Source organism: Amphibalanus amphitrite, unplaced genomic scaffold (genome assembly GCF_019059575.1).
Source record: "Amphibalanus amphitrite isolate SeventyFive unplaced genomic scaffold, NRLGWU_Aamphi_draft 001553F_arrow, whole genome shotgun sequence".
Lineage (NCBI taxonomy): Eukaryota > Metazoa > Arthropoda > Thecostraca > Balanomorpha > Balanidae > Amphibalanus > Amphibalanus amphitrite.
In genome coordinates, this window is record NW_024883046.1 from 102,393 (window position 1) to 129,487 (window position 27,095).

Below are 27,095 nucleotides of genomic sequence, written 5' to 3' on the forward strand. Positions count from 1 at the left end.
CGCCTGTAACGGCCGATTGCGCTACGCTCCATTGCCCGTGACGTCACAGACCAGGATCCGTGACGTCACCGGGGGCTGGGCCGGGCCGCCGGCTACGGAAGGGACCACGCCCGCCCGCCTCCCACTGCACGGCAGGCCGGTGGCGGAGGTCAGGGCGGGCCACGACCTCGGCACCGCAGCGCAGCCGGCCCTGTCAGCCGGTAAAATGGAGCTCTAGCCGATCACAAGAGCGTCACGGGGGGCGGGCCAACGCAGAAGGTCCGGCGATGAATCGGCCGTAAACCGTCGGGCGCATAGGGCGGTCACGCTTCGGGGCCCGACAAGCCGCGATGAGCAGTCCAGATACTGCCTGAAGGACGGAATGCGAAATGGAGGCAGGCACAGACGCCCGAATGGGTCTGCGGTTCCATGGTGACGGCGATACGGGAGCTGTAACCGCCGTGATTACGAGCCTGGCAGCCAGTACCGGGACGGATTATGAGCTTTATACACGGTATGGTTCGCTGAGAGAGCATATAGAGATGTGTATCACCTGTATTAAGTGAGAAGGTATGCGGCTGTTAGCGATAATGAGTTGACACGGACCTTGGCCCTCGCATCCTTCTCACGTTGATGTCATGATGATCACGAATCTGAGTCATGAACCTCTCGTTTATCTCGCTTCTTATAGTGAGCACGCATGGGATCTAAAAACTCGGCGTTACGTCGCATGCATTTGGTTCGATTCGTAGGGGTGAAATTTATTTTATGAAGACTTTTTTTTAATAATTTATACCACGATATATGTATATAACCAATTTCGATAGGAAATATCTTGCAGCAATGACCAGTGTCTAAGGTTACGAAGAAAACGTGAAAGAGGTATCATAACGTTGTACACTTTTGTAGAAATTGGTGGGTCTGAAGTTTTCAGCTAGTTTTCTGATGTTGATTTGAAAATTTCATCACTATGCTTGGGACATGAGGCGGAACAATTAAATTGCTCGTGATCAGTTAAATCAAGTTTAGTCGTTTTTTGTTGCGCTAGACAGAAGTAAAATGTTAGCAATAGCATTGAAGCTCAAACACAAGGCTTTACGAAAAGCCCCAGCTGAACTGGTTCTATAGGTATTCATAATTTATTCTTCAGAACTTTTAGAAAATTAGAAGGTTCTTCTAAAAATTCTACAAGAGCTCTGAAGGTTCTTGAGTCATCTTCTCATCTGCCCAAAATACTTTAGGTCTAATAAATCTCTAGCGTCTGTCAACAAAAGCTCACGCAGTCTCTGATGGCGTAGGACTGTACAGTGTACCCTACACCAGCCAGTCCATCTGACAAGACACTGGTTTCTTCTCGCAGCTTCTCAACCATCAAATATCAAAGTCACCGTCGGCGGCCGGTACAGGGTGGGGATTCCAGAACATGATTCGCTGTCTGAAGGCGGAACCACGCCTGCCGAGCTCCCCCCCCCCCTCCCCCCCCCCCCCCGCGCGGTCATGGCACCCACACCGTCATCGCGCTGGAGTCATCCGTCAGCGCCGATGGCGTCATCGGCCCGCAGATGGAGCCGGTGTCCGGGTTTTGTTGTTTAATGATCCAATTAACGATGGCGCGCTGATCGGCGGCGCTGAGACGCCAGTTGGAGGAGACGACGGGAGGTCCTCTGTTGGTTCAAGGAGAACCCAGGAGGTCCAAAGCTGTTTTGACGAAAAAATCCGGGGAATCCCCATTAGTTTATATTATAAAAAATCAGTGACTACAAAAATACAAATTGTATATCAAATACACGAGATACTTCTACCAAGCTGAAACCACATTGGTAATGGTCAGTAATGAATATTTCAAGCTTACATCTGGCCTTTTATTGTTAACGTATCCTAGTTTGCGTCGTAAATAATAGCTCAGTTTGTATATTTGGGTGAGGATCAATTATTTATTAGAACTATTACCGAAAACTAACTAGCTACCTGACCTAGAGGCTCGAGTGACTTAACCCTCGCCGGCACAGGCCATTTTGAGTCCTTCGACGGCATAAGGGCGGCGTTGGTACGACCTCCCCCCCTCGCGTTTGGCCCCTGATGGAGCTAGAGCTTCGCGTAAAAAAACCAACGTGTTGCCCGTCACGAGAGGAAGCCAATGATACCCAATTTTAAGGTCCTAGGTCATCGGGTGACCTTCCAGGTCAGGTCAATGACACAAAAATCGGGAATATCGGAACCTGTTAGAAAGTCGTAAAGTGTGGCTGCTATGGGGTTTTCCGGGGTGCTGATCACGAATATCGTGTTAGTTTTGATCAGAGATGATGTCTTTAAGCATTTAGACCAGATCGGGTCAGGTCAGGTAAGGTCAACCGGTAGGGGTCGTGACGGGTATTCGTAATACGTGTCAACCGCCTCTGACAGCTTCGTAACATGTTACGAAGGCACCAAAACTACTTCGGAAATGTTCAAATGGTTGCTAAATTCGAAATCAGCTCCAAAAACTAGTCTAGAAACATGTAAAACTCGAAAAAGTGAACCGAGGTCACCAAAGGTCACTGACCTGACCTGATCTTCAGGTGACCTTGACACCCACCCTAATGCATGGCAGCAACATCCAATCACATGTTTGAACGTTTGAAACCACGAAAAGCTTTCAAAACGCGCGGCTAATGCGAACCGACATACGCCGAATCGCGATTCCGGCCAAACATGGTCTCGGAAAAGAGGTCACAGGGCAAAGGTCAATTGGGTCAGGGTCATGAAATTTTTAGGATAGGTGTGAAATCAAAAATTGCGAAGGTACTAAAAGTTTCGTCGCGATCGGTCGCTTTTTACGCGAGTTATTTGCGAAAAACCTTAGGGGGGTTGCATCACCCCCCCCCCCTGTGCCGGTGATGGTTAGACTATTTTTTACAATATGTGCAGAATTGATGCTTGATGGGATACGCTAAAACCACGGGCGTAGGAACGTCATGAAAAGTGGGTGGGCCACCCTGTCAAGGGGCCTCCTTTTCCAGGGACCTCCTATTGTCAGGGGCCTCCAACTTTTGCCTCGTCCTGCTGGCTGCTTTCAAGTATGACCTCCAAATTTGGCACGCAGACGCCCATCTTTCGTACGGAGGAGCCGCTGTGGTTCTTAGAGACGGCATGGTGCTCCCAGACGCAGATGGGGCTCTCGGAGTCGACAGTGTGGGACCTTCAGTCGCTGATGGGTGCCCGCCAGATGTGGACCCTCGGAGACGCCAGTATGGGGCCCCCAGAGATGCCGGTATGTGGCCCTTAGAGACACCGGTGTGGAACCCTCAGATACTTCAGTATATGAAGCCCTTACAATTGCTGGTGTTGAGCTATGAATGCGCTGGTTTAAATCCCTCAGAGGCCGGTACATGGACATTAGAGCTCAGTGAGAGCTTGTGTGGTGCCTTCAGTGGCCTTGTGGAGCCGTTAGACATCAACATGGTGCTCTCAGGAGCCGGTGAGTCCTCAGAGTCACCGGTGCAGTGTGGGGCCTTCAGAGCTCCGAGATACTGGTGTGGGGCCCTCAGAGGTGTCGGTGTGGGTCCTTCAGATGTACCTTTAGAGCCTTGAGATGCCCAGGTGTGGTGGCCCACAGAGGCGCCGGTGTGGGGCCCCCAGAGCCACCGATATAGGGCCCTAAGAGACACTAGTATGACCCTCAAAGGCGCCGCTGTGTGGCGCTCATAAACACTGGTGTGGAGCCGTTAGAGGCCGGAAAGGGCCCTTAGATGCCTACAAGGAGCCTTCAGAAGCCGGCGTGGCACCCTTATGGGGATAAGCGTATCTACTTAGGAGCCCTTGAGGTGCTCTCATGAGCTCTGTGGGGCCCTACCGAGCCGAAATATGGCCACGGCCAGTTGCCGCCGCATGGCTCTTCGGACTACATTCTCAGGGGCCTCGTCTGCCTAGTTTGAATAGAAGGGCCTCTCAGACCATCAGTCTCATGGGCCTCCTCTGGCTAGTATAAATAGAAGGGCCTGTTAGACCATCAATCCTAGGGGCCACCTCGTTAGTATTAATAGAAGAGCCTCTCAGACCATTAATCTCAGGGGGGCTCCTGTGGACAGTACAATAAAATAAAAGGGCCTCTCAGCAGGCGCGGATACAAGGGGGGGGCCATGGGGGCCATGGCCCCCCCCCCTTGGCCGATTTTTTTCAAAAATAAAATAAAAAGTTAAAAAGTTAAAAGGCTGAAAAGGGGGCCTCCTGAAAATAAAGTGGCCGAAATCCGATGAGTTTTTTTTTTAACCTACCCACTTAGTTATTTCTTAGAAGACTAGCTGAGAAGACTTCTTTGTTAGAAGATTGGTAAAGCTTTTCATAACTTGGAGGTCTCTTATACTCACAGAGATGACCACTTTTACAGGGCCTCCTAACCTGCACAGAGGGCCTCCAAGCCTGCACAGATGTTGAGATGTTGCCTGAACAGCTAGATAAGCTCAATAGACGCAGTTTTTTTTTTGGGGGGGGGGCCCAACAAGTGGGAAGATGGGGCCTCCAACAGGTGGGATTATGGGGGGGGCCTCCTGGTTTCTAATGGCCCCTCCCTTGGAGATTTTCTGGATCCGCCCCTGCCTCTCAGACCATCAGTCTCGGGGGCCTCCCTAGAAAAGTGTAAATGTGGATAGAGGGCCCCTTCAGATTCATTAGGAGTGGACCTCTCTGACTATCAGTCTCAGGGGCCTCTTGTGACCAGTATGAATATAAGAGCCTCTCAGACCATCGGTCTCAGGGGCCTCTTCTGACTAGTGTGGATAGAGGGCCCTCCCAGACCACCGGTTTCAGGGGCCTCCAGTGGCCAGTTATATGAACAGAAGGGCCTCACAGCCATCAGCCTCGGGGGCCTCTTCTGACTGGTGTGAATATAAAGGGCTCTCATACCATCAGTCTCAGGGGCCTCCGCTGCCTAGTGTGAATATAAGGGCTTCCCAGGCCATCAGTCTCAGGGGACTCTTCTGACTATTGAGGATACAGGGGCCTCCTCTGACTAGTGAGAGTAGGGGGCCTCGGCTAGACCGCCAGTGTCAGGGGCCTATTCTGACTAGTGTGGATGGAGGCGCCTCCCAGACCACCAGTCTCAGACCTCTGACTAGTGTGGATAGAGGGGCCTCCCAGACCGCCAGTGTCAGGGGCCTCCCCAGACCAGTGTGGATATTGGGGCCTCCTCAGATCCACTAGGGCCTCTCAGGCCATCAGTCTCAGGGGCTTCGACTGACAAGTATGAACAGAGGGCCTCCTTGGATCCATCACGGCCCCTTGGAGTCCGTGCGTGGGGATTCGTGGAACTTATTTTTACCAAGTTTGTTTATTCTGGAAGGTGACGACGTCCTCTCAAATCGAGACGAGGGGCCTCGAGTAAAAAGTGGGTGGGCCAAAACACATGGTTGCCCCCCCCCCCCCCACCTCGAAAAGTAGGTGGGCACTTGCCCACCTGGCCCCCCTTGTTCCTACGCCTATGGCTAAAACGATAGCGCTTACGCACGGTATGACTATGTAAGTACATAATTGTATAGATGATATTCTCGAAATCATGGAGAATGGGATGCAACCCCCCTAAGGTTGATGGCCTCTTACCTTAGAACCCCGTAAGAGGCCATCACCCCGTCGCGTGTAGGAGGCTTCCGCAGAAGACGGTCACTATAATTTGGCTAGCAATGTTGATCTAGAATTAGATCATTATCACTTTATATAATATGAAGCAAAACTCCTACGCCCTATCAAATGCTGAATAAACAACCTCAAACAAACGAATGTGTCACGCTGCAACCATTTATAGAGAAATGTTCGAGGCAGATCGTCGTATATTTGTAACCGCACGCACCGACGCTTACACCACAACCCGGCTTGATTATTTCATGGAGTAGTGTAAACAAACACCAAAGTTATGTGATTTCTGGAAAGTTTGTGAGTTAACGACATTCATGGGCCATTACAGTTCACTGCTACAATTCTACATTTTTTAACTTAAACATTCACATGACATAGTTACATACACATACAGTTTGCACATTCAAAATTATCGTCATACCATGTATTACCCTGACACATTAGATTGCTTAGGTACTGTTTATCAATGGACTCCGAAGGCAAGCTTCAACATTTCAGGAGTTCTTCATTCAATAAAACTAGCGTAAAGTACGAAAGCTGACAAGCATATTCTTATTGTTACACAAAATATTGAACTTTCGCATCATATTTGTATCGAAAAAGTGATTCTTTGAAACGAGGCGTGTATAGCAAAGCCATGTGGTCAAGCGTAACACGTCAGCGTCCAACCGAGCACCCTAAGGCGGAAGCCAAGGTCGGACATACAGGCCAGGCCGCGTATAAAAGCGCCGGACGGCGGGTGGATATCACACACTCACTGATCTACTCTCCCAGCAGTCGGAGGACCTACAAGCCGCAGAGATGAACGCCAAGCTTGCGGTAAGTTTTGCACATGTTTCTTTCGCTAACGTTTAAAACATAATGCCCTTCAGTTTCTATCACTTACCTGAAGAAGTCCAACAATGACTGAATGTTTGTTTTACTTTTAACATCCAGTCAAATAATGAATTGTATGCCAGTGTTATTGATGCGTTTTATTTTCTTTCTTCTCCGCAGCTGCTGTGTCTGGCTGCCCTGGTGGCTGTTGTCTCTGCTAGCGGACACGGATACGGATACGGATACTCCGGATACCGCTCCACCCCTGCCCACTACGGCGGATACCGTCGTGCCGGATACGGCTACGGCGGCTACAGCAGCTACGGCAGCTACGCCCCCCGTAGCTACGGCTACCACGGCCGCCACCGCCGCTCTCTGGGCTACAACTCCTACGGATACGGATACGCTCCCCGCAGCTACGGATACGGACACACCGGATACGGATACGCTCCCCGTAGCTACGGATACGCCTCCCGCTCGTACGGATACGCTCCCCGTTCCTACGGATACGGATACCGCTCTGCTTACTACCATTAAGTGTGCCTTTTCATCATGAATGAGTGTCTTTGTCATTTTGATTCCTCTCTCGCTCAATAAATCATTTTCAATGTCTTCTGTGGGTTCCAAGAAAGGCATGAAGTAAGTCGATCAGTATCGTGGATGTCACCTGAACGTCGGAGCATTGACACACAAAACACAGATGCATAGGTATCCTCATATTTGTTTGCTCTCCACCAGTGTTCGCCATGGACCGGGTCAGCTCAATGGGCCATGGGCTGGGCTGGGCTGCGGGCTGGGCTGGGCCCTCAAATATGAAGTATCGATGGGCTGTGGATGGGCTGGGCCGAGAACTGTAAAGTTGAGTCAGGGGTTCGCAACTGTGACAAAAACTATAACTATATAGCTTATTACTGTGCAAGACTAAAAAACGAGTTAATAAAGCATGCATGCGATGTGCATTGTGCATGCTGCTCGCAAAAGATTGTTTCTTTGCTACTTCGGGTACCAATGTGGTGTCACTAATTTTTAAACCATTCATTTTTGATGGGCTGGGCCGGGCTGGGCTTTGACGCTTTTACCGTGGCTGGGCTCGGGGTGGGCCGGGCTGTGAACCCATGGGCCTGGGCTGGGCTGGACTGGGATTTTACGGCCCGTGGCGAACACTGCTCACCACCATAAGCAGCTGATGAAAGGACAACCAGTGTCTCCATGTCACCTGGCCAATGAGTGCTGTTCACTTATAATGGAGGTGTCACAAAAGTAGTTCTGGCTCTGTTAGTTGACGAGACAAGTGCCGATATGTCAATTAAGATTTCGCCAGAGAAATATGCAGCCCCATGAAGGCTAACATGGGGCCATCGGAGGCCAATGTGGGCACCTTAGAGGTCGACCTGATGCCTTCTCAGTTGGGCCCTGTCAAATGGAGCGTGAAGCCCGTGCAAGCCAGTATGAGACACCCAGAGGCCCTTGTATGTGAGAACGTAGAACTCGATGCAGCTATGTTAAGGGTATGCTTCGGGCCTATATCAGGTCGATTGGGGTATTGAATAGCAAAGACCTATAACCCTCGCCGGCCTAGGGGGGGGGGGTGCAGCCCCCCCCCCCTAGGTTTTTTCGCGATAGCTCCGAACACGCTAGTGATAGAGAGCTGACACTTGGCATACCTGATTTTTCATTCAAGCCGGATCTTTTGACACCAACCGAATTTTCGGGTCAGGTCAGGTCACTGACCTATGACGTCATAAGTGAACCTCTGTACGGTCTTCAGATGTCGCAACTTCGCAACGCCCTCACTGCCAGAGGAGCTTTCGCAGGGAAATGAAACTTGCAGGATTTAGTATCCATTAGTCTCATAACTTGTATATCTCGGATTTTTCCTAGAGGTCATATGAGGTCAGGTCATTTTCGTGACCTCACCATTATAAGTCAATGGGAAAAATGAAAACTGCTATTCTGGCGCCGGGAACGATCTTCAACTATCTCAAGCACACAGAATCGTGATTTGATGCACTCCTTACAAGGTAAGATGCGTCACTTTTGCAATGTTGACCTTGCGTGACGTCATTTATGACGTCATCAAGGGCATATTAGTTTTTCGTCAATAACTCTTGATCAAATTGAGCTAGCGAGTCGGGGAAGCCACCAATGGACTCAGGAAGACCTGCCGAATCGAATGATATGCGACATGACCTATAACATATATTCCGTTTTTTTGGAAATTCTCAAAATTTTGGATTTTATTAGCTATTTTCCCAAAAAATATAGTTTTTTGAATTTATAGGGGTGAAAGACGCATTTTATGGAAAATCCGAGACAGCCATTTTAAAGAACTCGTTTAGCTGCGTTTTTTCATGTCCTTAATTTGCAATTTGCTTTAAACCCTGATTTTTGGCGATTTTTTAAACATTTGCCACTTTTTGACTGAAAACGCAATGCAGTTACATCACTGGAAAAAAAAATCTTAAAATTACACAGGAGACGTCAAATTGATGGGGGAGAAGGTATGCCAAGTTTCAAGTTGATAGCGTAAGCGGTTCATGAGTTATTCAAGAAAAACGGAGGGGGTCGGATCCGACCCCCCCCCCCCCCCGGCGGTCGCGGGTAAACCGCGCACTGACGGGGGTCTGCGTCAACTTAAAACCGACGGGGGGCGGATGACCGCCCCCCCCCCTGAGATCTCGAGAACGAAGCAAGATAGCGACAAGCGGTAAACGGCATGGGGTACACACGGACAAGGTCTACAATTTTTACAAAGGTCATTCTCAGGTCAGGTCAAAGATGGCGTCACAGGGGTAAAAAGTCAAAATGGCGGCGCTAGATAAGGAAAGAGTTTTTCTCGAAAAACTTTCGGACATAGGCAAGATAGGAACAAGCTAAGGGCATCATCGTGATCCTCTCGTCGATCCGCATCAAATGCTATATATGTTGACCTCGAAAGGTCAAGGTCAAAGGTTGATCTCAAGTAACGTGACATCGAGGTTATCATGCATATCATTCGATGCACCTTGACGAGCTGAACACAATGAGACCATCCGCGCGTCTGTATCTTGTTCCTGTACGGAGTTATTGGCAAAAAAACTTTGGTGACCTTTGATGACGTCACATAACCTTACAGCTGCCCAACAGCAAAAACAGACCTCAAGGTAGTGAAGGTTGATCGTATATGAAGTCATGTATGGTTTATGGGGCCATTCCGACCCGTTTTAGTGGTAAAAACAGGGAGTTGATTTTTCCCCCATTGACTTGCATATAATGGAGAGATCGAGAAATTGACCTGACCTTAGGTCATCGATATCAAAATTCCGAGACACACAAATTGTAGCTACTAATCACCTTATGACATCCTGCGACTTTCAAAGGCCTCCAACATCTACTGTAGCTCTGGCACGGTGACATAGTTGCAAAAAAGTGACTTGAGGTTGGGTCATTCGAAGTGACCTGGTGACCTGCCCTTCAAAGTTAGGAGGTTTAAACTTGCACACCATGTGTAAAATTGATGAGAGAATAGTCGTAACAAATTTCGCGGAGCTACGCGTCGCAGTTTTTCCGCTATCTACGAAAAATCTCAGGGGGCGGATATCCGCTCCCCCCCCCCCCCCCCGTCGGTGCGCGGGCTAACACGCGCAGTGGAAGGGGGGGGGGCGGATGTCGCCCACCCCTCCTGTTTTTCGCTAATAACTCGCGCCGCAAGCAAATATTGAAGTGAAATTTGGGCTACCTGTCCAGAATTGAATTGCGGATCTTCTCGTGCAGGAAATAAGGAAATCGGTTCACAACTTTTCTAGTAATAGCGGTGTAAAGCCAAACACAGGCCGGCGCCAGCCGTTGCGCGCCGCCTGAATTGTAGACTGTGCCGGGGTGGGACGGTCCCGTCTTTACATCGCGCTGCTTACCGCTGATTACATTGGATGCGCGTCAATGTTTGTAAGAAGACTAAGAAATGTACAGGCAATCTTATGGTTAAATAATTTTGAAAATCGGTCGGTAAAAGTTTGAGTTATGAGTGTGTAAACACAAAATTGTGATTGCCGCGTTTCCCGCGTCGGCCGATCCCGCTTCAGCCGGTGACATCTTACCCTTAGCAGGCTTCTAACTGCCAAATTGATTGTTGGATTAACTAGAAATTCACCATACATACTCACAAACGTACGTTCTTTCGTTTAAAGAAAGAAAAAAGGAAATCGCCGGTAACTTTTTGAGTTATCGGCGTGTAAACACAAAAAAGTCGCTCAAACGGCAGATTTGACCACATTTGACCTCATTTGACCTTGAAGATATTCCGAGCATAGGCGGCGGAATAGGGAGGGCACCGGGGCACCGGACCCCCCTTTGATTTTGGCATTTAACAATAGCCCTATGGGCGTTGCATGGAAAGAATGGGACTAAAGTCCAAAAGTCGGCAGTGCCCCCCCCCCCCTTAATTGAAGGTGTTCCGCCGCTACTGTGACCGAGGGTCATGAAATTTGCACACAACAGAGTTCCCCAGTGCCCCCACCTACCCTCCAAATTTCGTCTTTCTAGCTCCAGTGGGAGCTGAGATCTTAGGGGGGCGGCATCCGCCCCCCCCCTTCCACTGGGCGTATTTTTTTGTTTGTTTTGTTTTGTTGGGTTAGGCCCTTTCGGTCGACAAGACCATTGCAGAGCCGGAAGGATGATAGGAATTAGGGGGAGACATTGGTCTGGGCAGGCACCCTAGTGAGTTGCCGGGGTTGAGCCCGTCCAGAGGACAGGCCACCCAACCCCAAGGCACTCACTGCACCCGGCTACGGGGTGCGCTCCCTCAGGAGCAGCGGTGCCGCTCCAAGGGAGCAGCCCGCATGAGATAAAGTTGCCTGTCCAGCCCGGAGGGGGGTTGCGGCGTGGAGGAGAAGGATTTCTGTTTCCTGAGGATAGAAGCACGGATAGGTGTGCACTGGGCGTAGTACCCGCAACCCTTTCTCTGCGCGTGTTAAGGTCCTGGCTACAAGTTTTGAAAGAAGTCTACTTCACGTTTGGCCGGGTCCTCTAAAAATCACTTCCTAAATTTAAAGGTGCAAACAGTGTGTTTTATAGCCATGTTTTTGGATAAGTTGCAGCTGAATACCATTGGCCTCCTCTTCGACGGCCACCATTGAGTTGAGACTATCACACGATCATAAAAGATCGTGTGATAGTCTCAATAAAGTAAATAACTTTGATGATTCCGTCATAGCAAACTCTTTTTAGAAGTCTTTTTTGAGCTGATTGTCTGCATACCGCGTGAACATCAAAAATGTGTATCTCATCCAATATCCTAAGTGTGTGGCGATATACGAGCATTGCGAATGAACCGAACACGTCAGCACCCAACCGAGCAGCAAGTCCGTGAGGCGGAAGCCAAGGTCGGACGTACGGGGCGGGCCGCGTATAAAAGCGTCGGACGGCGGGTGGATATCACACACTCACTGATCTACTCTCCCAGCAGTCGGAGGAACTACAAGCCGCAGAGATGAACGCCAAGCTTGCGGTAAGTTTCGGAATTGTCTTGGATACTAAAGACTTTATTTTACTATTGTTTTACTAAAAATGGTCAACTTTTCTTACACGGCTGACGGATAACTGATCGACAAACAGTAATAATGTGCTAACTGTTTTAACTCCTGTGCTTCTAGTCAAATAATTCCTCATGTGTACGATTTTTCCTAATATGTTTTTTCTTCTCCACAGCTGCTGTGTCTGGCTGCCCTGGTGGCTGTTGTCTCTGCTAGCGGACACGGATACGGGTACGGATACTCCGGATACCGCTCCGCCCCTGCCCACTACGGTGGATACCGTCGTGCCGGATACGGCTACGGCGGCTACGGCAGCTACGGCAGCTACGCCCCCCGTAGCTACGGCTACCACGGCCGCCACCGCCGCTCTCTGGGTTACAACTCCTACGGATACGGATACGCTCCTCGCAGCTACGGATACGGACACACCGGATACGGATACGCTCCCCGTAGCTACGGATACGCCTCCCACTCGTACGGATACGCTCCCCGCTCCTACGGATACGGATACCGCTCTACTTACTACCACTAAGTGCATTTTCTAATGGAGTGCCTTTATTGTTGCTACTTTTGAACCTCTTTTCGCTCAATAAACGAAATTGATTTTCATTTTCAAACTGTATTTTGTGTTTTTTATGAATATATGAAGCAAGGCAAGAGCATGGCACGAGCGGCTTGACCGATCATTGATAGCATATGCATTATGCACTGACGTTAGCCCGCGCCCCACTGGGGGATAGCCCCCCTCCCGTTTTTCTGCAATAACTTCCAAACCGCTTGACGTAACGACGCCAAACTTTCAGTACCTTCGGCTGCATCCATTTTACACCTTGTGTCAAAATATGAACTTCGTAGCTACCATAGGTCGGCCGGTAATGGCGTCAGAGTGACGTCATGTTCGGCCGATTTTGACGCAAAACATTGAGCTATGGCAATCGCTGCCAAGAGCTCAGTTTTTAAGCTAGATCCAATTTATTTGCATGATAGGACCCAGAATATACTGTGCTATCAAACTGCTATCTCGGATTTTCAAAATTTTGAAATTTTCGCAAAATATATATCATAAAATTCAATAATTATGTTTTTATGTTTTTTCAAAAACTTTTTGACTTTTCGAAAAACAAACGCAATATATGTGATAGAACACATGCTTATGACTTTCTCTAGCAAGTTATACGCATTATTGCAAAAAAATTCACAATTATAATTTTTTTGAATCAATTTTTCAGTACGTTATTGAAATCGTACACCATTAAAAATAGCACCATCGTGTTTCTGAGCTCAAACTGCATCCAATAGACACCTTTTTGGTTGAAAAATTCAGCTTCAAAATTTGACCTTTTTTTACCTGAAAGTGACCTGACCTAAGCTAAATTCAGCTCCAAATGACCTCGAATGACACAACCGACATCAAATTCGAAATCTATGGCCTAAATGGACCATAAAACATGTGTCACGTGACTGACGCATGATATAATATTTCCGTGGCCTGTGATGACCTGACCCTGACCTGAAAATCAAAGCACAAGTTTGGTACCCTCAGGGTATCTAAAGCATCTGTTCACAAGTGTGTAAACAAAAAATGAGCCTGATCTGACTTGTAAGACGGCGCGGCTAGAGCCCAAAACGTGAACAAGCCAAAATGCTAATAATTTTTACTTTGACCTGACCTGTGACGTCATCAGTGACCTCGAGGTCAATAAAATTAGGTTTCACTCGACAGTTTTTCCGGGGCTATCAGACGCCGTTTGAATTTTGACGATCGACCCAGTAGTTTCGGAGTTAGGAGGGGGGCTATGAAGAGCCCCCCCCCCCCCCGTAGGGCGTGTTATACGCAGACCCCAGCGCAGCGCGGGTTAAGTTACCTTCATAATCAACCGTATTGTAACAATCATGAATCGCTGGTTATGTTAAACCCTCGCCGGAATTATTGGTTTTCTACATACCCCGCGGCCGAAGGGAGGATACGAGCCCCTGTCCTCATCGTTTCACCTCTAATGGAGCTGGAGTCTCGCGATGTGTGTAATGTGTATGCTTGAGACAGTTTTAGAACATTTCCAGCGCTAAAATAACAGTTTCCCTAATTCCCCCATTTACTTTTTATGGTGGGGTGACATACCTGACCCTACCTCATGTGACCTTTAGGAAGAATCCCAGCTAAAAAATTTAGCCCGCGCCGTGCTGGTGGCCTGTGTTTTCCGTGTCGTGCTGGGAGGGGGGGGGGGTGTTTTCACGCCCCCTTCCCCCTCTAGCTCGGCTTCGGCTCCTGGGCCACGTAGCGACACGCGGTAAGCGGCAATCGAAAAAGAGTCAAAACAATGAAGGAAGCACTTCGGTCATTTTAAGGTCAGGTCGAAGATCAGGTCACCGGAGGTCATCAAAGGTCAAATTTAGTCCATTTCAACAACTTTGGAAACTGCCAGCGGTTAACTCGGGAACCAATAGAGCTAGAGCGCCGCGGAAAAGCGCATTCGATAGCCCTTTTACACACCTTTCTGGAAGTTGCTATGAGATTTGACCTCAGGTCAACGGTTTGGCCTCCATAGGGCAAAAACTCTAAAGATAACTTTTTTCACGTTTTTTTTTTCGGTAATAACCTTTGACTCAAGAGATCCATGACATTACTTTTGCCAGCATCGTGTTCCTCTCGTCGAAACGCGTCGAATGAACTATACGTTGACCTTGAAAGGTCATTTGGAAAAGTTGACCCCATGACCTGGCCGGAAAGGGTCATATCATAACAGTCGATCCATGTCGTCGAGCTGAGCACAGCTGACGTGTTTTCACCGCTCTAGCACGTCTCTATCAAAAGTTAGAGCCAAAAAATTGCTGGTGACCGTTCATGACCTGAGATGACCTTAGGGGCACACAGAGGGGTCACCGGTGCATTTTACTGATTCAGTGTGTCATTTTTACCTATGAACTGATGTTTGAGAGGGGTTTGAACGACATTGGTCCAAAAGAGGCGCATTTCAATTTTCTCCCTTTGACTTAACACGCGCAGTGGAAGGGTTGCGAGTACTACGCCCAGTGGAAGGGGGGGCGGATGTCGCCCCCCCCCTAAGATCTCAGCTCCCACTGGAGCTAGAAAGACGAAATTTGGAGGGTAGGTGGGGGCCATGGGGAACTCTGTTGTGTGTGAATTTCATGACCCTAGGTCAATATCTTCAAGGTCAAATGAGGTCAAATCTGGTCAAATCTGCCATATTAGCGACTTTTTTTGCGTTTACACGCCGATAACTCAAAAAGTTACCGGCCGATTTTCTTTTTTCTTTTACTATACGAAAGAAAAAACATTTGTGAGTATGTATGGTGAATTTCTAGATAATCCAACAATAAATATGGCAGTTAGAAGCCTGCTAAGTGTAAGATGTCGCCGGCTGAAGCGGGATCGGCCGACGCGGGAAACGCGGCAATCACAATTTTGTGTTTACACACTCATAACTCAAATTGTTACCGGCCGATTTTCAAAATTCTTTGACCATATGATTGCCTGTACATTTCTCAGTCTTCTCACCGAATTTGACGCGAATCTAATATAATCAGCGGTAAGGAGCGCGATGTAATGACGGAACCGTCCCGCCCCGGCACAGTCTACAATTCAGGCGGCGCGTAACGGCTAGCGCCGGCCGCCGCGCCGCCGCGCCGCCGCGGCGGCAGGATGTTTGACTTTAGACCGCTATTACTAGAAAAGTTGTGAACCGATTTTCTTATTTCTTGCACGAGAAGATCCGCAATTCAATTCTGGGCAGGTAGCCGAAATTTCACATTAATATTGTGGTTGCGACGCGAGTTATTGGCGAAAAACAGGAGGGGTGGGCGAAATCCGCCCCCCCCCCCTTCCACTGCGCGTGTTAAAACGGGGAGGTCGCAAAATTGACCTGACCTTAGGTGACAGATTTCAAAAATCGAAGATATATATTTTATACATATTGTTATTTTTTCAATCGCTAAAAGTTTGAAAAGTGATCGTTCTGTCGGTGTAGCTATAGCGAGCCTTTGAAGAAAAAAAAAATCTGATATAAGGTCACTTGACGTGACCGGCTGACCTAACGACCCGGGTCTGAAATTTTCATATGTGTGGAAAAGATGTATGAAGAGGCATACCGAAAACGGCGGCACTGCGTGCCGCAGTTTTTGAGATTTTCGCGGAAAGCCTGAAGCCTCCCCCTTCAAGCACGGCGCGGGTTAAGTTAACCCGCGCCCCGTAGGGCTATCGGCGGACCCTACCGGGGAATTACCTTGTGACCAAATTTCATTGACCTAGGTCAAACCGATGACGTCACAGGTCAGGTCAAAGGTCGGATTTTCACCGTTCACAGGCATTTCAAGAAATGTGCTGTGAAATCGAGTAAATTGGTAATTTATTGAAAACCATCGATGGTACATTGTTCGTCAAACACATACTTTACTATCTGAGGTCACTGATACCAGGTCAGGTCACAGCGAGGTTAGGTCACTGGGGGGGTCACAACATGAACGTGTCGTGTGATACATGTTTTATGGTCCATTTTACATGACAAATGCGATTATGTGGGTTAAGCAGCCTTTGGGGCCAGCCTGGGTCACATTTTGGTGAAGGTCAGGTCAAGGTCAGGTCAAATTAGGTCAAATTTCAAAGTTGATATTTTTGCATAAAATGGGTATTGATTCGATGCAGCTCGTCACGGGGAGTCTAATGGTGGTCTTTGTTCTGCTCTACGAGGTCTAGAATTGCCAAAAAATGAGTTTGAAAATTTGACGTCATCATTTTTGAACAGTTTTTTCGCTATAACTTGGCCAAAAAAGGAGGTATCGATCTGAAATTTGGTATGTAGATAGAATACGGTAGGTACTATCACATATATTCCGGTTTTCTCGAAACTCATAAAACTTTATGGATTTTTTGGCTAATATAGCAAAAAAATGCTTTTTTGATTTTTGAGGGTCAAAACTCAAAAATCTTAAAAATCCGAGATAGCAGTTTTGTAGCCCTGTTAATTCTACACCTTTTACGTTTTATCATTTTTCTGTATCTTTAAAGCTGTAGGCCTGACAGGTCTTCTCGCAAAGGTCTTTTTTTCGGTCGAAAATGACAGAACATGACGTCATTCTGACGTCATTTATGGCCAACCTATCATAGTCTCTGGAGAAATTTTTGGTCACCATGTGTAAAATTGATGCTCGGAGGGGTCCTGAAAGTTTGGTGGCGATATCTAAAGCCGTTTAGGAGATATCGACGGAAAAGGAAAGGGAGGGGCCGTTTCGGCCCCCCCCCCCTCCCTACGGGGCGCGGGTTTTTAAGAGACCTCCCAATGATACTAGGTCCTGTAAGTTTCAGCTCCCTGTGAAAGCTCCTCTGACACTGAGGGTGTTGTGAAGTTGTGACATTTTAGGACCGTGCAGAAGTCTGCTTATGACGTCATAGGTCAGTGACCAGACCTGACCTAAAAATGATATTTTTGTCAACATTTGTATTTGAATTAGAGGTAAGGTATGCAAATTTTCAACTCTATCGCCGCCATGTTCCGTGTTATCGCGAAAAAAACCTATGGGGGGGGGGCGGCACCTGCCCCTCCTCAGCCAGTGAGCTAGGGTTAATGGACGTATTGTAGAAGCCATGCCCTAATCGGCTGAACATGACATCACTCTGACGTAATTTCCGACCGATCTAAAGTAGCTCCAAAGTTTTGCTAACGCAAGGTGCCATATTGATGCGGCCGAAGTTCCTGATGTCGATGCGCCAGTGGTTTGGAAGATATTGCAGAAAAACGGAAGGGGTCTGTAGAGCCTCACAGTCACTACCCAACCCGCACCCACCCCCACCCCACCCCTGCAAGGCATGCGTGGGTTAAAGTCAACGGTTTAGTCTTCAGAGAACAAAAACTGCCACAATCAACGTTTCGAAGAAAATGTTTGTCTGCAATAGGTAACTGTTGATTCAAAGCTGGCACCATATTGATTTTACTGGATCATGTTCCTTCTGTCGAGGCGCAACGAACGAAAAACAATTTGACCTTAAATCGTATTAAGTTTTTAAATTAACCCGCGCACCGACGGGGGTCTGCGCCAACTTCGCACCGACGGGGGGCGGATGACCGCCCCCCCCCCCCGAAGATCTCGAGAACGAAGCAAGATAGCGACAAGCGGTAAACGGCATCGGATACGCACGGTCAAGATCTACAATTTTTACGTAGGTCATTTTCAGGTCAGGTCAAAGATGACGTCACAGGGGTCGAAAAAGTCAAAATGGCGGCGCTAGATATGGAGAGTTTTTCTCGAATAACTTTCGAATTAGTCAAGATAGGAACAAACTAAGGGCATCATCGTGATCCTCTCGTCAATCCGCATCAAATGATATATATGTTGACCTCGAAAGGTCAAGGTCAAAGGCTGACCTCAGGTCACGTGACCTCGAGGTCATCATGTATATCATTCGATGCGTCTTGACGAGCTGAACACAATGAGACCATCCACGCGGCTGTATCTTGTTCCTGTACGGAGTTATTGGCCAAAAACCTTTGGTGACCTTTGATGACGTCACATGACCTCACAGCTGCCCAACAGCAAAACAGACCTCAAGGTAGTGAAGGTTGATCGTATATGAAGTCATGTATGGTATATGGGGCCATTCCGACCCGTTTTAGTGGTAAAAACAGGGAGCTGATTTTTCCCCCATTGACTTATAATGGGGAGGTCGCGAAATTGACCTGACCTTAGGTCACCGATATCAAAATTCCGAGATAAACAAATTGTAGCTACTAATGACCTAATAACATCCTGCGACTTTCAAAGGCCTCCGACATCTACTGTAGCTCTGGCACGGTGACAAAGTTGCAAAAAAGTGACTTGAGGTTGGGTCATTCAAAGTGACCTGGTGACCTGACCTTAAAAGATAGGAGGTTCAAACTTGCACACCATGTGTAAAATTGATTAGGGAATAGTCGTACTAAATTTCGCGGCGCTACGCGCCGCGGTTTTCCCGCTATACGCGAAAACCCTCAGGGGGCGGATATCCGCCCCCCCCCCCCGTCGGTGCGCGGGTTAAGACTAAGGTCATCACTTTAACGGACAATGTCGTGTCGCATATTAGCCGATCCGTACTGTTGAGCTGACCACATCCAAGCTTTCATCGCTCAACATGCAAATATCAAACGTCGTTGTCAAAATCGGCTGAACACCTATTCATGGCCTGAGATGACCTCAGGGACATGCAAAGGGGCCACATTTGCAATTTTTCGATTCATTGACTAATTTTTTATGTTGCCAGATGTTTGAGAGTTTCAGCATGATTTTCACCCAAAAAGAAGCGCAGTTAGATTTTCTCTCCCATTGACTTTTAATGGAAAGGCCTAAAAATTGACCTGACATTAGGTCATTAATACCGAATTCCGAGAAAAACATTTTATGCTTTATCAATCGCTCCAAGTTTCAAGCGAACGTTCAGTCGGTAGCGATATGGAGACATATAACTTTTTCTGAGGTAAGTAGATTCCTGTAATGCAAGAGAGCACCCGTTGGTGAAGACAAGTGACCATCGCTCGCGGTATTCATTCGGGGAAGAACCGCTGCACAATTACGTGCCAGCCGCCATTGTCAGACGTCCCGCAGCGACATGCACCATGCCCTCCGCTCCCACACCTCACCATGAGTCCCCTGGACGTCCAAGTACCGACTCGCTGAAGGACAGGGTCCCAGCCGTCAATTGCTCGGCGGTGCAGCGGCCGAGTCATGGCGGTACGCCCCGGGGCGATCCGCAAACCACACCCAGGGCGTCAGTAGCGCAGAACCGACCGCCACGCCGCCAACTTCAAGGGCAACTCCACGGAACGGGAGCCCTATAAAAGCACCGAGACAGTGTGAGAACCACACACTCACTGGTCAACCTTCCCAGCGTCCGGAGAACTCCAAACTGCAGAGATGAACGCCAAGCTTGCGGTAAGTGACGCCGACGCTGCATCCACACACAGAAAAATATTAACACCGTTAGCGGTGTAATTGCACAGTACATATCTGAGCACTTGAGGAAAGTTAATTTAGTCCCTTCCCCGCTTAAATTACTCGCGCTTCTAAATGAACACCAGGAAGAAGGTAATAGAACACTGTTAGGAGGGTTGGGTGTTTTGCTACACGTAGTAAAACACCCAACCCTCCTAACAGTGTTCTATTACCTTCTTCCTGGTGTTCATTTAGAAGCGCGAGTAATTTAAGCGGGGAAGGGACTAAATTAACTTTCCTCAAGTGCTCAGATATGTACTGAGCAATTACACCGCTAACGGTGTCAATATTTTTCTGTGTGCAGCTTGAGGGACTTGGACTTTCTGGCTTTGTCGAACTCTTCATTTTTCAGCCATCACTCTGACTCCATAGCGAGTAAATGGTTTTATGTTGCTTGCAGTTCGACTGAATCTGATGAGAAGAGAGGGAGGTTGAATGTAAAACCAATATTCAAACAAATAAATGTTTTTTCATGATTCTAAAAAGTTTTCAACAGATGCACATATGCCTGAAGCATTGACGCGTGCTGTTTACATGAATGGATGGTCCCCTCTCCCGCAGCTGCTGTGTCTGGCTGCCCTGGTGGCTGTTGTCTCTGCTAGCGGACACGGATACGGATACGGATACTCCGGATACCGCTCCACCCCTGCCCACTACGGCGGATACCGTCGTGCCGGATACGGCTACGGTAGCTATCGTGGCTACGGCAGCTACGCCCCTCGTAGCTACGGCTACCACGGCCGCCACCGCCGCTCTCTGGGCTACAACTCCTACGGATACGGATACGCTCCTCGCAGCTACGGATACGGACACACCGGATACGGATACGCTCCCCGTAGCTACGGATACGCCTCCCGCTCGTACGGATACGCTCCCCGTTCCTACGGATACGGATACCGCTCCGCCTACTACCACTAAGTACCTATGTCTTTTCTTCCGTGCTTTTGACCTGTCTGACTTTGAACAAGTAAAAATACACTGATGATCATTTGATGCAATAAATGTTCTTTTTAGAGAGGTTGGCCGAATCTCGCATGGTTCATTACAATAACTGCTACGCGACTAAGAGATACTCTTCCTTGAATCGTGCTTCAGTCGCTGAAGCCTCAATCAGGCATCGCCTACAATCAGATAAGGTCGATGCATACAAAGCTCCTGACATGCTGGTGATCTTGTTGAAATCAAATTTGCCTACAGATAAGATGGTTTGCTGTTGCTAGTGCATCTATTTTATGTTTTAATTTTGAGCTTAACTTTCTTATAATAAGAAATGAAATATGTCTAGTAACGTGAAAGCAAAACGTGACTAGGATTTAGGTACAGCTCCTTTGAAACGTTAAATAAATTCAAGTCTTACCGGGCCTTTGCGGCCATTAGAAAATAGCCCCTAACAACAGTACAACTTCACTTAGCAGATTTTATTCATTCGAGCTACATTTGCCAACAGCTTTGATTGCGAAACAAATGCTGACTCTCCGTACACCATAGCCCAAATAACCGTTATAACATGTTTGAAACAATATCGACATTCGACATCAAAGTGACGGCGGAAAGACAGCAAAAGGTCGAAGAAATGTGCGCTTTGTAAGTGTCCATGAATTTGTTTAGCACTGCAAGTACCTATATTAAATAAAATATAATGTAGGCATGTTAATAAGGAACATACTAACTTCATAGCATCGCTCTAGAAAGGGGAAGATTGGTAAAAGGACAAGAAGGATTGCAGCTTATCGATCCACTATAACAAACAGCAGTCTTCGCGTGCAATTTTGCAATGTTGCGTGCTTTGTCGGCTGAGCTATGCATGGATGGGGCGTGGTTGAGTGCGAAAGGACGTCGCAATGTCACAGCTCAGGCTGGCTTAGTTGCTCTAGACTTATCTATTGCGGGCTCTTATGGACCATAACCATAGATAAGCACGCTATACGGGAACAAGCCATCGGGAACATAGGCCATGTCCGCTCAGCGCTATAGCCAGTAAAACGCCTTCTGGGGCGAGCAACAGGGCGAACGAGAGGGTGGGCCTTGCGCGTGCGATATTGCGAGGGGGTACCACCAACTAACTTGTGCACTGCACCATGCTAACCGGTCCCTGGTGATGTGCCAAATTTTAAGCGCAACCAGCCTAGCCGTTTTTTTATAAATGATGAAATACCGACGTGCCAAATGATGAATGATGAATGATGAATAAATGATGATACCAATGTGCCAATTGATGAATGCAATCAGCCTAGCCGTTTTTTATTGAAGCGGCACCCTGCACGTGCGAACGTGCAAAATGGGTCCCAACTGACTTCTGCACGGCACCCTACCAACCGGTGACTAACCATGTACCAAAGTTCAGTGCAATCGGTTCAGCCGTCCTCGAAATCTATAGAATAGACCCCTGCACGTGCGCTCGTGCAGCAGCAGCCCGACTGTGGCACATGGAAATGTATTGCCTAGGCTGTGTGGCTACCTACATGCCAACTTATAGCCGGCCGGCCGCTCATACTCGGAAATTTCCATTTCCCATTAATCTACGAAAGACTTCGCTCGCTCTGTAACCACTTATTTGATCACCAGGACAACACAATCACGTTCCACTATCCCGTGAGCACTTCGATGATGTGGGTAACCGACGTCTGGCGTAAATTTATGCGCACCCTCTACACCCTGATTTATATTTGATTTATGAAAATTTATGGTAATCTGCAATTGGTATTTGCTGTCAATTGAATGTGTTCATTGAACAGCTTCTGATTAGTCCTTCGAGTGTGAGCCAATAGCCTTTTCAGTTTCCATTGTGCCGGGAAGTGGGTAGACCATCCATTATATACCCCGCAATTGACAACTATTAATTTCTTGAATGATGAATCTAGGTGATCGTCGTGACATGTGCTTCGAGTGAAGTCAAGGGTGTCAAAGTTATTGTACTCGCAATGCATGTGGGGCTACCACCGCTGCAGGTGCTACGTGCAAAACGTTCCCATTTTATTCAACAATGACTGCACATACTTGGCCGATTGCGCTGGAACTTGGCACCAGAGCTGCGGAGTTGAGAGTCGGATTTGGAGACGAATTTTGGAAGCCAGAGTCGGAGTCACCGAGAATCTATCGATTCCGCTGTCCTTCTTAGCATGTTGGGAGGCACCCACCGGGTAACGCATTCCTCTGTGTCACAGCTAAGGTGCGCACGGTAAAATGCTTTTTCTATATCTCCAAAATAGATAGGTCGATGGTGCTAAAAATTGGCACACGGTTAGCGACCAGTTACCTATACCTAGTCTGTTTCCATGTCCAGCTTGCAGCCGAAATGCTCTGCTGAAAGCAGTGCTTGATTTCTGTACATATAGCTCTTACATTCAGATACGCTTGTTTTTAACGGAGGAGCGAACTGCCTAAGGATTTAAGGAACTCCGGCCGCAAGCTTGACATGGAACAGACTACAGTACAAAGAGTGGCCCACACAAGTTCGTGAGAGGTACCATTTCGTAATTCACAAGTGCATTGCTTACTCTCGCCCTCGCTTCGACGATGGAACAACAAATATAGGTACAATCTTCAAACCAGCCATTTCATTGTACAAAAGCAAACATTCATACCAAACAGCAATTAAAAATTATAACCGTGAATAAATTTCCACAACAATCTTCCAAAGCAACTATAGCTATCATCATCTCCATTTATCTTTGTAACTTCCCACAATACACCTTGCTCACCAAAAGCATCCCAAGCTAAGACATGCGTTTTTTTTCTTCCGACAACGGTTCCTAATACATTTTGCGCTTCAAGTCGAGTTAACCCGCGCCCCGCTGGGTAATTCAGCCATACGCGCCCTGCTGGGGGGGGGGGGGGGCAGATTCTGCCCCCCCCTGTCTAACTTCCGAACCAATGGTCGTAGAAAGACGGGGAAAACGGCAATCGAAAGCTCTCAACAAGGCGGATCTAAAGAGCCAATTTTTTTTTGCTTAAGTAGGTCAGAGGTCAGGTCAAGGTCAGGTCAAGGGTACAAAATGCAAGTTTCTACAGTATCGGCCTTGCACCGTAGTTGCCGAAGAATGGACTGTGACTGATTGTCCAAAAAGTGTTCTTAGACTACCAAGACAATATTCGTTGCATGCAATGTCATTCAAAGGTCAAGGTCAAGGTCAGGTCAGGTCAGGTCAGGTCACCTGAAATATAGAAAATATAGAAAAGAAAATATAGAAAAGGGCATGTACGACACATGTTTTACCTATGGGTCATTTTACTCATAGAATTCAATAGGCACACTCAATAAGTGATATGGACCACCTCTGGATGAATTTCAGGTCGAGGTCAGGTCAAGGTCAGGTCAAGTGAGGTCAAATTTTGAAGTTGGTTGTTAAGGCCTAAAAAGGTGTCTATCCGATGCAGTTTTTCACGGCGAATCGAATGGTGCTGTTTTTGTTTTCGTACGAGGTCTAGAACTTCTAAAAATTCATTTTTCAAAATTTTTGTGTGTCGTGACGTCATAAAATTTTGAATAACTACCACATTTTTAACCGATTCTTCTAAAAATTGGTATGTAGGTGCACATAGACTACTTCTCTGACATATATTCCGGTTTTTTCGATACACTCAAAATTTTGGATTTTATCATTTTTTCCCAAAAAAAGTCAGTTTTTTGAAAAAATTTGGGCCAAAATCCAAAATTTTCAAAAAACCGAGATAGCCATTTGATAGACAAAGTAAAATCGCGTATAACCTTTTTTTTGTTACGTCTTGATTCCTTTAAAAATGAAGATGTTAGCGGCGTTTGAAATTTTGCCATTTTTGAGGCGAAAATGGCGAACATGACGTCACAAAAACGTCAGTTTCTCAAAAAATTTCCGACGGATTTCGCTCAAATTTTCAGTGAACATGTCAAATTGATGTATGATAAGGTACTGAAAGTTTGACGTCGCTGGCGTAACGCGTTTTGAAGTTATTGGCGAAAAACGGGAGGGGGCAGATTCTGCCCCCCCCCCCCCAGCGGGGCGCGGGTTAACAATGCCATAAAATTAGAGATTGTTACCGATTGAAACGCTAGCCTCCTCACCACTCAATCCAACATCAGGGCTATGTTGTCTAAATCTGTCTCGTAGGGCTCTGCCGTCTAAATCAGCGCTAAATCTGGCTCGCTTGTTTGTAGCTACCTTGTTATAAACAACATGCAAACGCAACTTTTGCCACAGAATCACCGCAAAGCGCCGTACCAGCTGCGCTTCAAAGATGAACACCACCAATGCCAGGCCGTACCCAAACAACAGCAGAAGGAAGGGCCCCCGAACATGCTGCAGGCTTATTTTCTTCACGTGGTCCTTGTCGCGACAGTGTGCCACGCTGGTGAGACACGCCTCGACGTTGGCTCTCACTGCCCGCAGGTGTATTCCGTGGAGGGCGTCCTGGAGCCACTTCTGGACGAGTCCGGCGGCCGAGAGTCGCAGGATGGCGTGGCTCAGGGCGTGTCGATAGGGCGCGTTCCGCTGCACAGGGATGGCCAGCGAGGTGGGCATGAAGCGGTCCCGGCTCGGCACCAGGTCCTCCCTCCACAGCGAGCCGTTCGTCTTCAGCGCCATCCAGCTGAGGACGTACTCGAAGAAGGCGTCTTCGAACACGTGCGCGCGACTGAAGGTGGCCGGGGAGCTCAGAGAGGTGGCCAGGCGGGTCTCCATCACCAGCTTGGAGCGCACGCGGGAGAACACTGCGCTCTCTCTGGCGTGCAGCCACTCGAGGAAGACCTTGTTGTTGGGGTTCACAGCCAGCTGGTAGTCGCTGTCGGCCAGCTCCTCCATGGTCTCCACGGGCCGTCCGGGCGCGCCGTTCACCAGGAACGAAGTCAGGCTGCTGGTGTAGCTGCAGGCGATGATGAAGCCGATCAGCATCCACACGCCGATCAGCAGACGATCGGCGAGAGCCAGGTAGGTGTTGGACAGGCTTTGCCCCAGCAGAACCCGGAAAGTGTCCAGCAGCGCGGCGTCGAGGCGGGATCTTCTCAGCACCATCAGCGCCACAGAGACTGCCAGTAACGTTCCGATCACCGTGGCCCAGAGAGAGGGCGTGAAGGGCGCCACCACGGTCAGGTAGGCGGGCAGCGGCGGCGGCCGGCGAGACACGAACATGGAGCGCACGATGGTGAACTCCTGAAGGAAGTGGACCGCGTCGGCACGCTCGGCCGTCACCGACATACCTCCGAGGGCCAGGTCGGCCTCGGCGCGCACCACGCTCGCCAGGAGACCGTGCCACGTGCCGTTTTTGTAACTACCCCAGACACGTCTTGGGTGTTGACGCAGCTCCGTCGAGAAGTTGAAGTGGTCTGCCAGAGAGGATAATATGTTCGTCTCTGGACGAGGCAGCGGCGCTGGACAGGTTCCATTGTCAGTGAAGTTCAGACAATACACATAAGGGTAGTAGTTCAAAAACTCCACGCTTAGAGTAACACCGCCAAGATTTTTGGTTTGTGCCATTCCCGGGTTGATGAGCGTCAAGTTTCCAAAGGAAAACAGCGCAACTTTTCTTATATCCACATCCATTGTGGTGAAAGTGATGCGGCGCCATACTCTCCAAGCATTAGTTTGAAACTCAACGCACAAAGGAAACGGAGTCTTGTTGAAAAGGGTCAGCGCTAGCGCTTCACTGCAGGCCACCCCGTCCGGTGGAAGAAGAAGCACTGCTGCGCTGGCCCAATGTCGAGGAACGCTCTCCCCGGGCGGTCGTAGACAGTCTGCGGAGCCGGCCCAGAACAGCAGGGTGCCGCCGGACGGCCGGTACAGACCGGCGCCGAGCTGCTGGTGGCACGGCCGGCACAGCTCGGCCACGGTGCAGCCGCGCGGACACGGCAGCCGGCGCAGCAGGCCCGTCAGCGCCCGCTCCGAGATGTTGCCGCAGGGCAGCACGTGCAGCGGAGTGGCCGGGAGCTCCCCGGCGGCGGACAGATGGGAGATGAGCTCGGAGAGGGAGCTGGCCCGCTGCAGCTCGACTGATGGGCTTGGTGAAGACGCCGCGGTCACTCGAACACAAAACGCCAAAAGTAATACACTGAGCACAGCCATCAACGGATTCTGCTCTGAGCAGTGCTGTCCAGCTCCAGTTTCGTGTGATCTTCTCTCGTGATGCATTTTCATTTCAGTTCTCAAATGACACACTGAACACCGCAAATAAAAAATGAGGGTAATAGTGCTGGTTTTGTAAAATATGTGCGTTTGTAAATCCCTGCCGCATTTC

General features: G+C 48.5%; 3 protein-coding genes across 4 annotated transcripts; 2 read left to right on the top strand and 1 right to left on the bottom strand.

Moving 5' to 3' along the window:
• The first annotated feature begins 6,303 nt into the window (after positions 1-6,303).
• Positions 6,304-7,014, top strand: LOC122373797 (prisilkin-39-like). Its single transcript, XM_043352168.1, has 2 exons — positions 6,304-6,405; positions 6,583-7,014. The coding sequence occupies exons 1-2, from the start codon at positions 6,388-6,390 to the stop codon at positions 6,937-6,939; spliced, it is 375 nt and encodes a 124-aa protein (XP_043208103.1). The 5' UTR covers positions 6,304-6,387; the 3' UTR covers positions 6,940-7,014.
• A 4,768-nt stretch (positions 7,015-11,782) lies between these two features.
• Positions 11,783-20,907, top strand: LOC122373793 (prisilkin-39-like). 2 transcript variants are annotated; one of them, XM_043352163.1, is made up of 3 exons: positions 11,783-11,887; positions 12,088-12,286; positions 20,650-20,907. In XM_043352163.1, exons 1-3 carry the CDS (start codon positions 11,870-11,872, stop codon positions 20,805-20,807), a joined length of 375 nt encoding a protein of 124 aa, XP_043208098.1. In that variant the 5' UTR covers positions 11,783-11,869; the 3' UTR covers positions 20,808-20,907. The 2 variants fall into 2 exon arrangements, with proteins under 2 accessions (XP_043208098.1, XP_043208099.1); XM_043352164.1 differs by lacking the exons at positions 11,783-11,887; positions 12,088-12,286 and adding an exon at positions 19,759-19,829 and having other exon boundaries at positions 20,451-20,907.
• A 950-nt stretch (positions 20,908-21,857) lies between these two features.
• LOC122373799 (glutamate receptor ionotropic, delta-2-like) lies at positions 21,858-26,923 on the bottom strand. Its single transcript, XM_043352169.1, has 3 exons — positions 26,593-26,923; positions 25,088-26,187; positions 21,858-21,878 (listed from the first exon to the last, which is right to left on the bottom strand). Exons 1-3 carry the CDS (start codon positions 26,921-26,923, stop codon positions 21,858-21,860), a joined length of 1,452 nt encoding a protein of 483 aa, XP_043208104.1.
• Positions 26,924-27,095: the final 172 nt, after the last annotated feature.

Coding starts and splice junctions, on each gene's coding strand:
- LOC122373793 (XM_043352163.1), top strand. Junction 12,287..20,649: donor CCGCCACCGCCGCTCTCTGG/GTTACAACTCCT, acceptor GCCGCTCTCTGG/GCTACAACTCCTACGGATAC.
- LOC122373799 (XM_043352169.1), bottom strand. CDS start 26,923: ATGGCTGTGCTCAGTGTATTACTTTTGGCGTTTTGTGTTCGAGTGACC. Junction 26,188..26,592: donor CTGGGCCGGCTCCGCAGACT/GTCTACGACCGC, acceptor CCTCTCTGGCAG/ACCACTTCAACTTCTCGACG. Junction 21,879..25,087: donor TCATCTTTGAAGCGCAGCTG/GTACGGCGCTTT, acceptor TGCTCGCCCCAG/AAGGCGTTTTACTGGCTATA.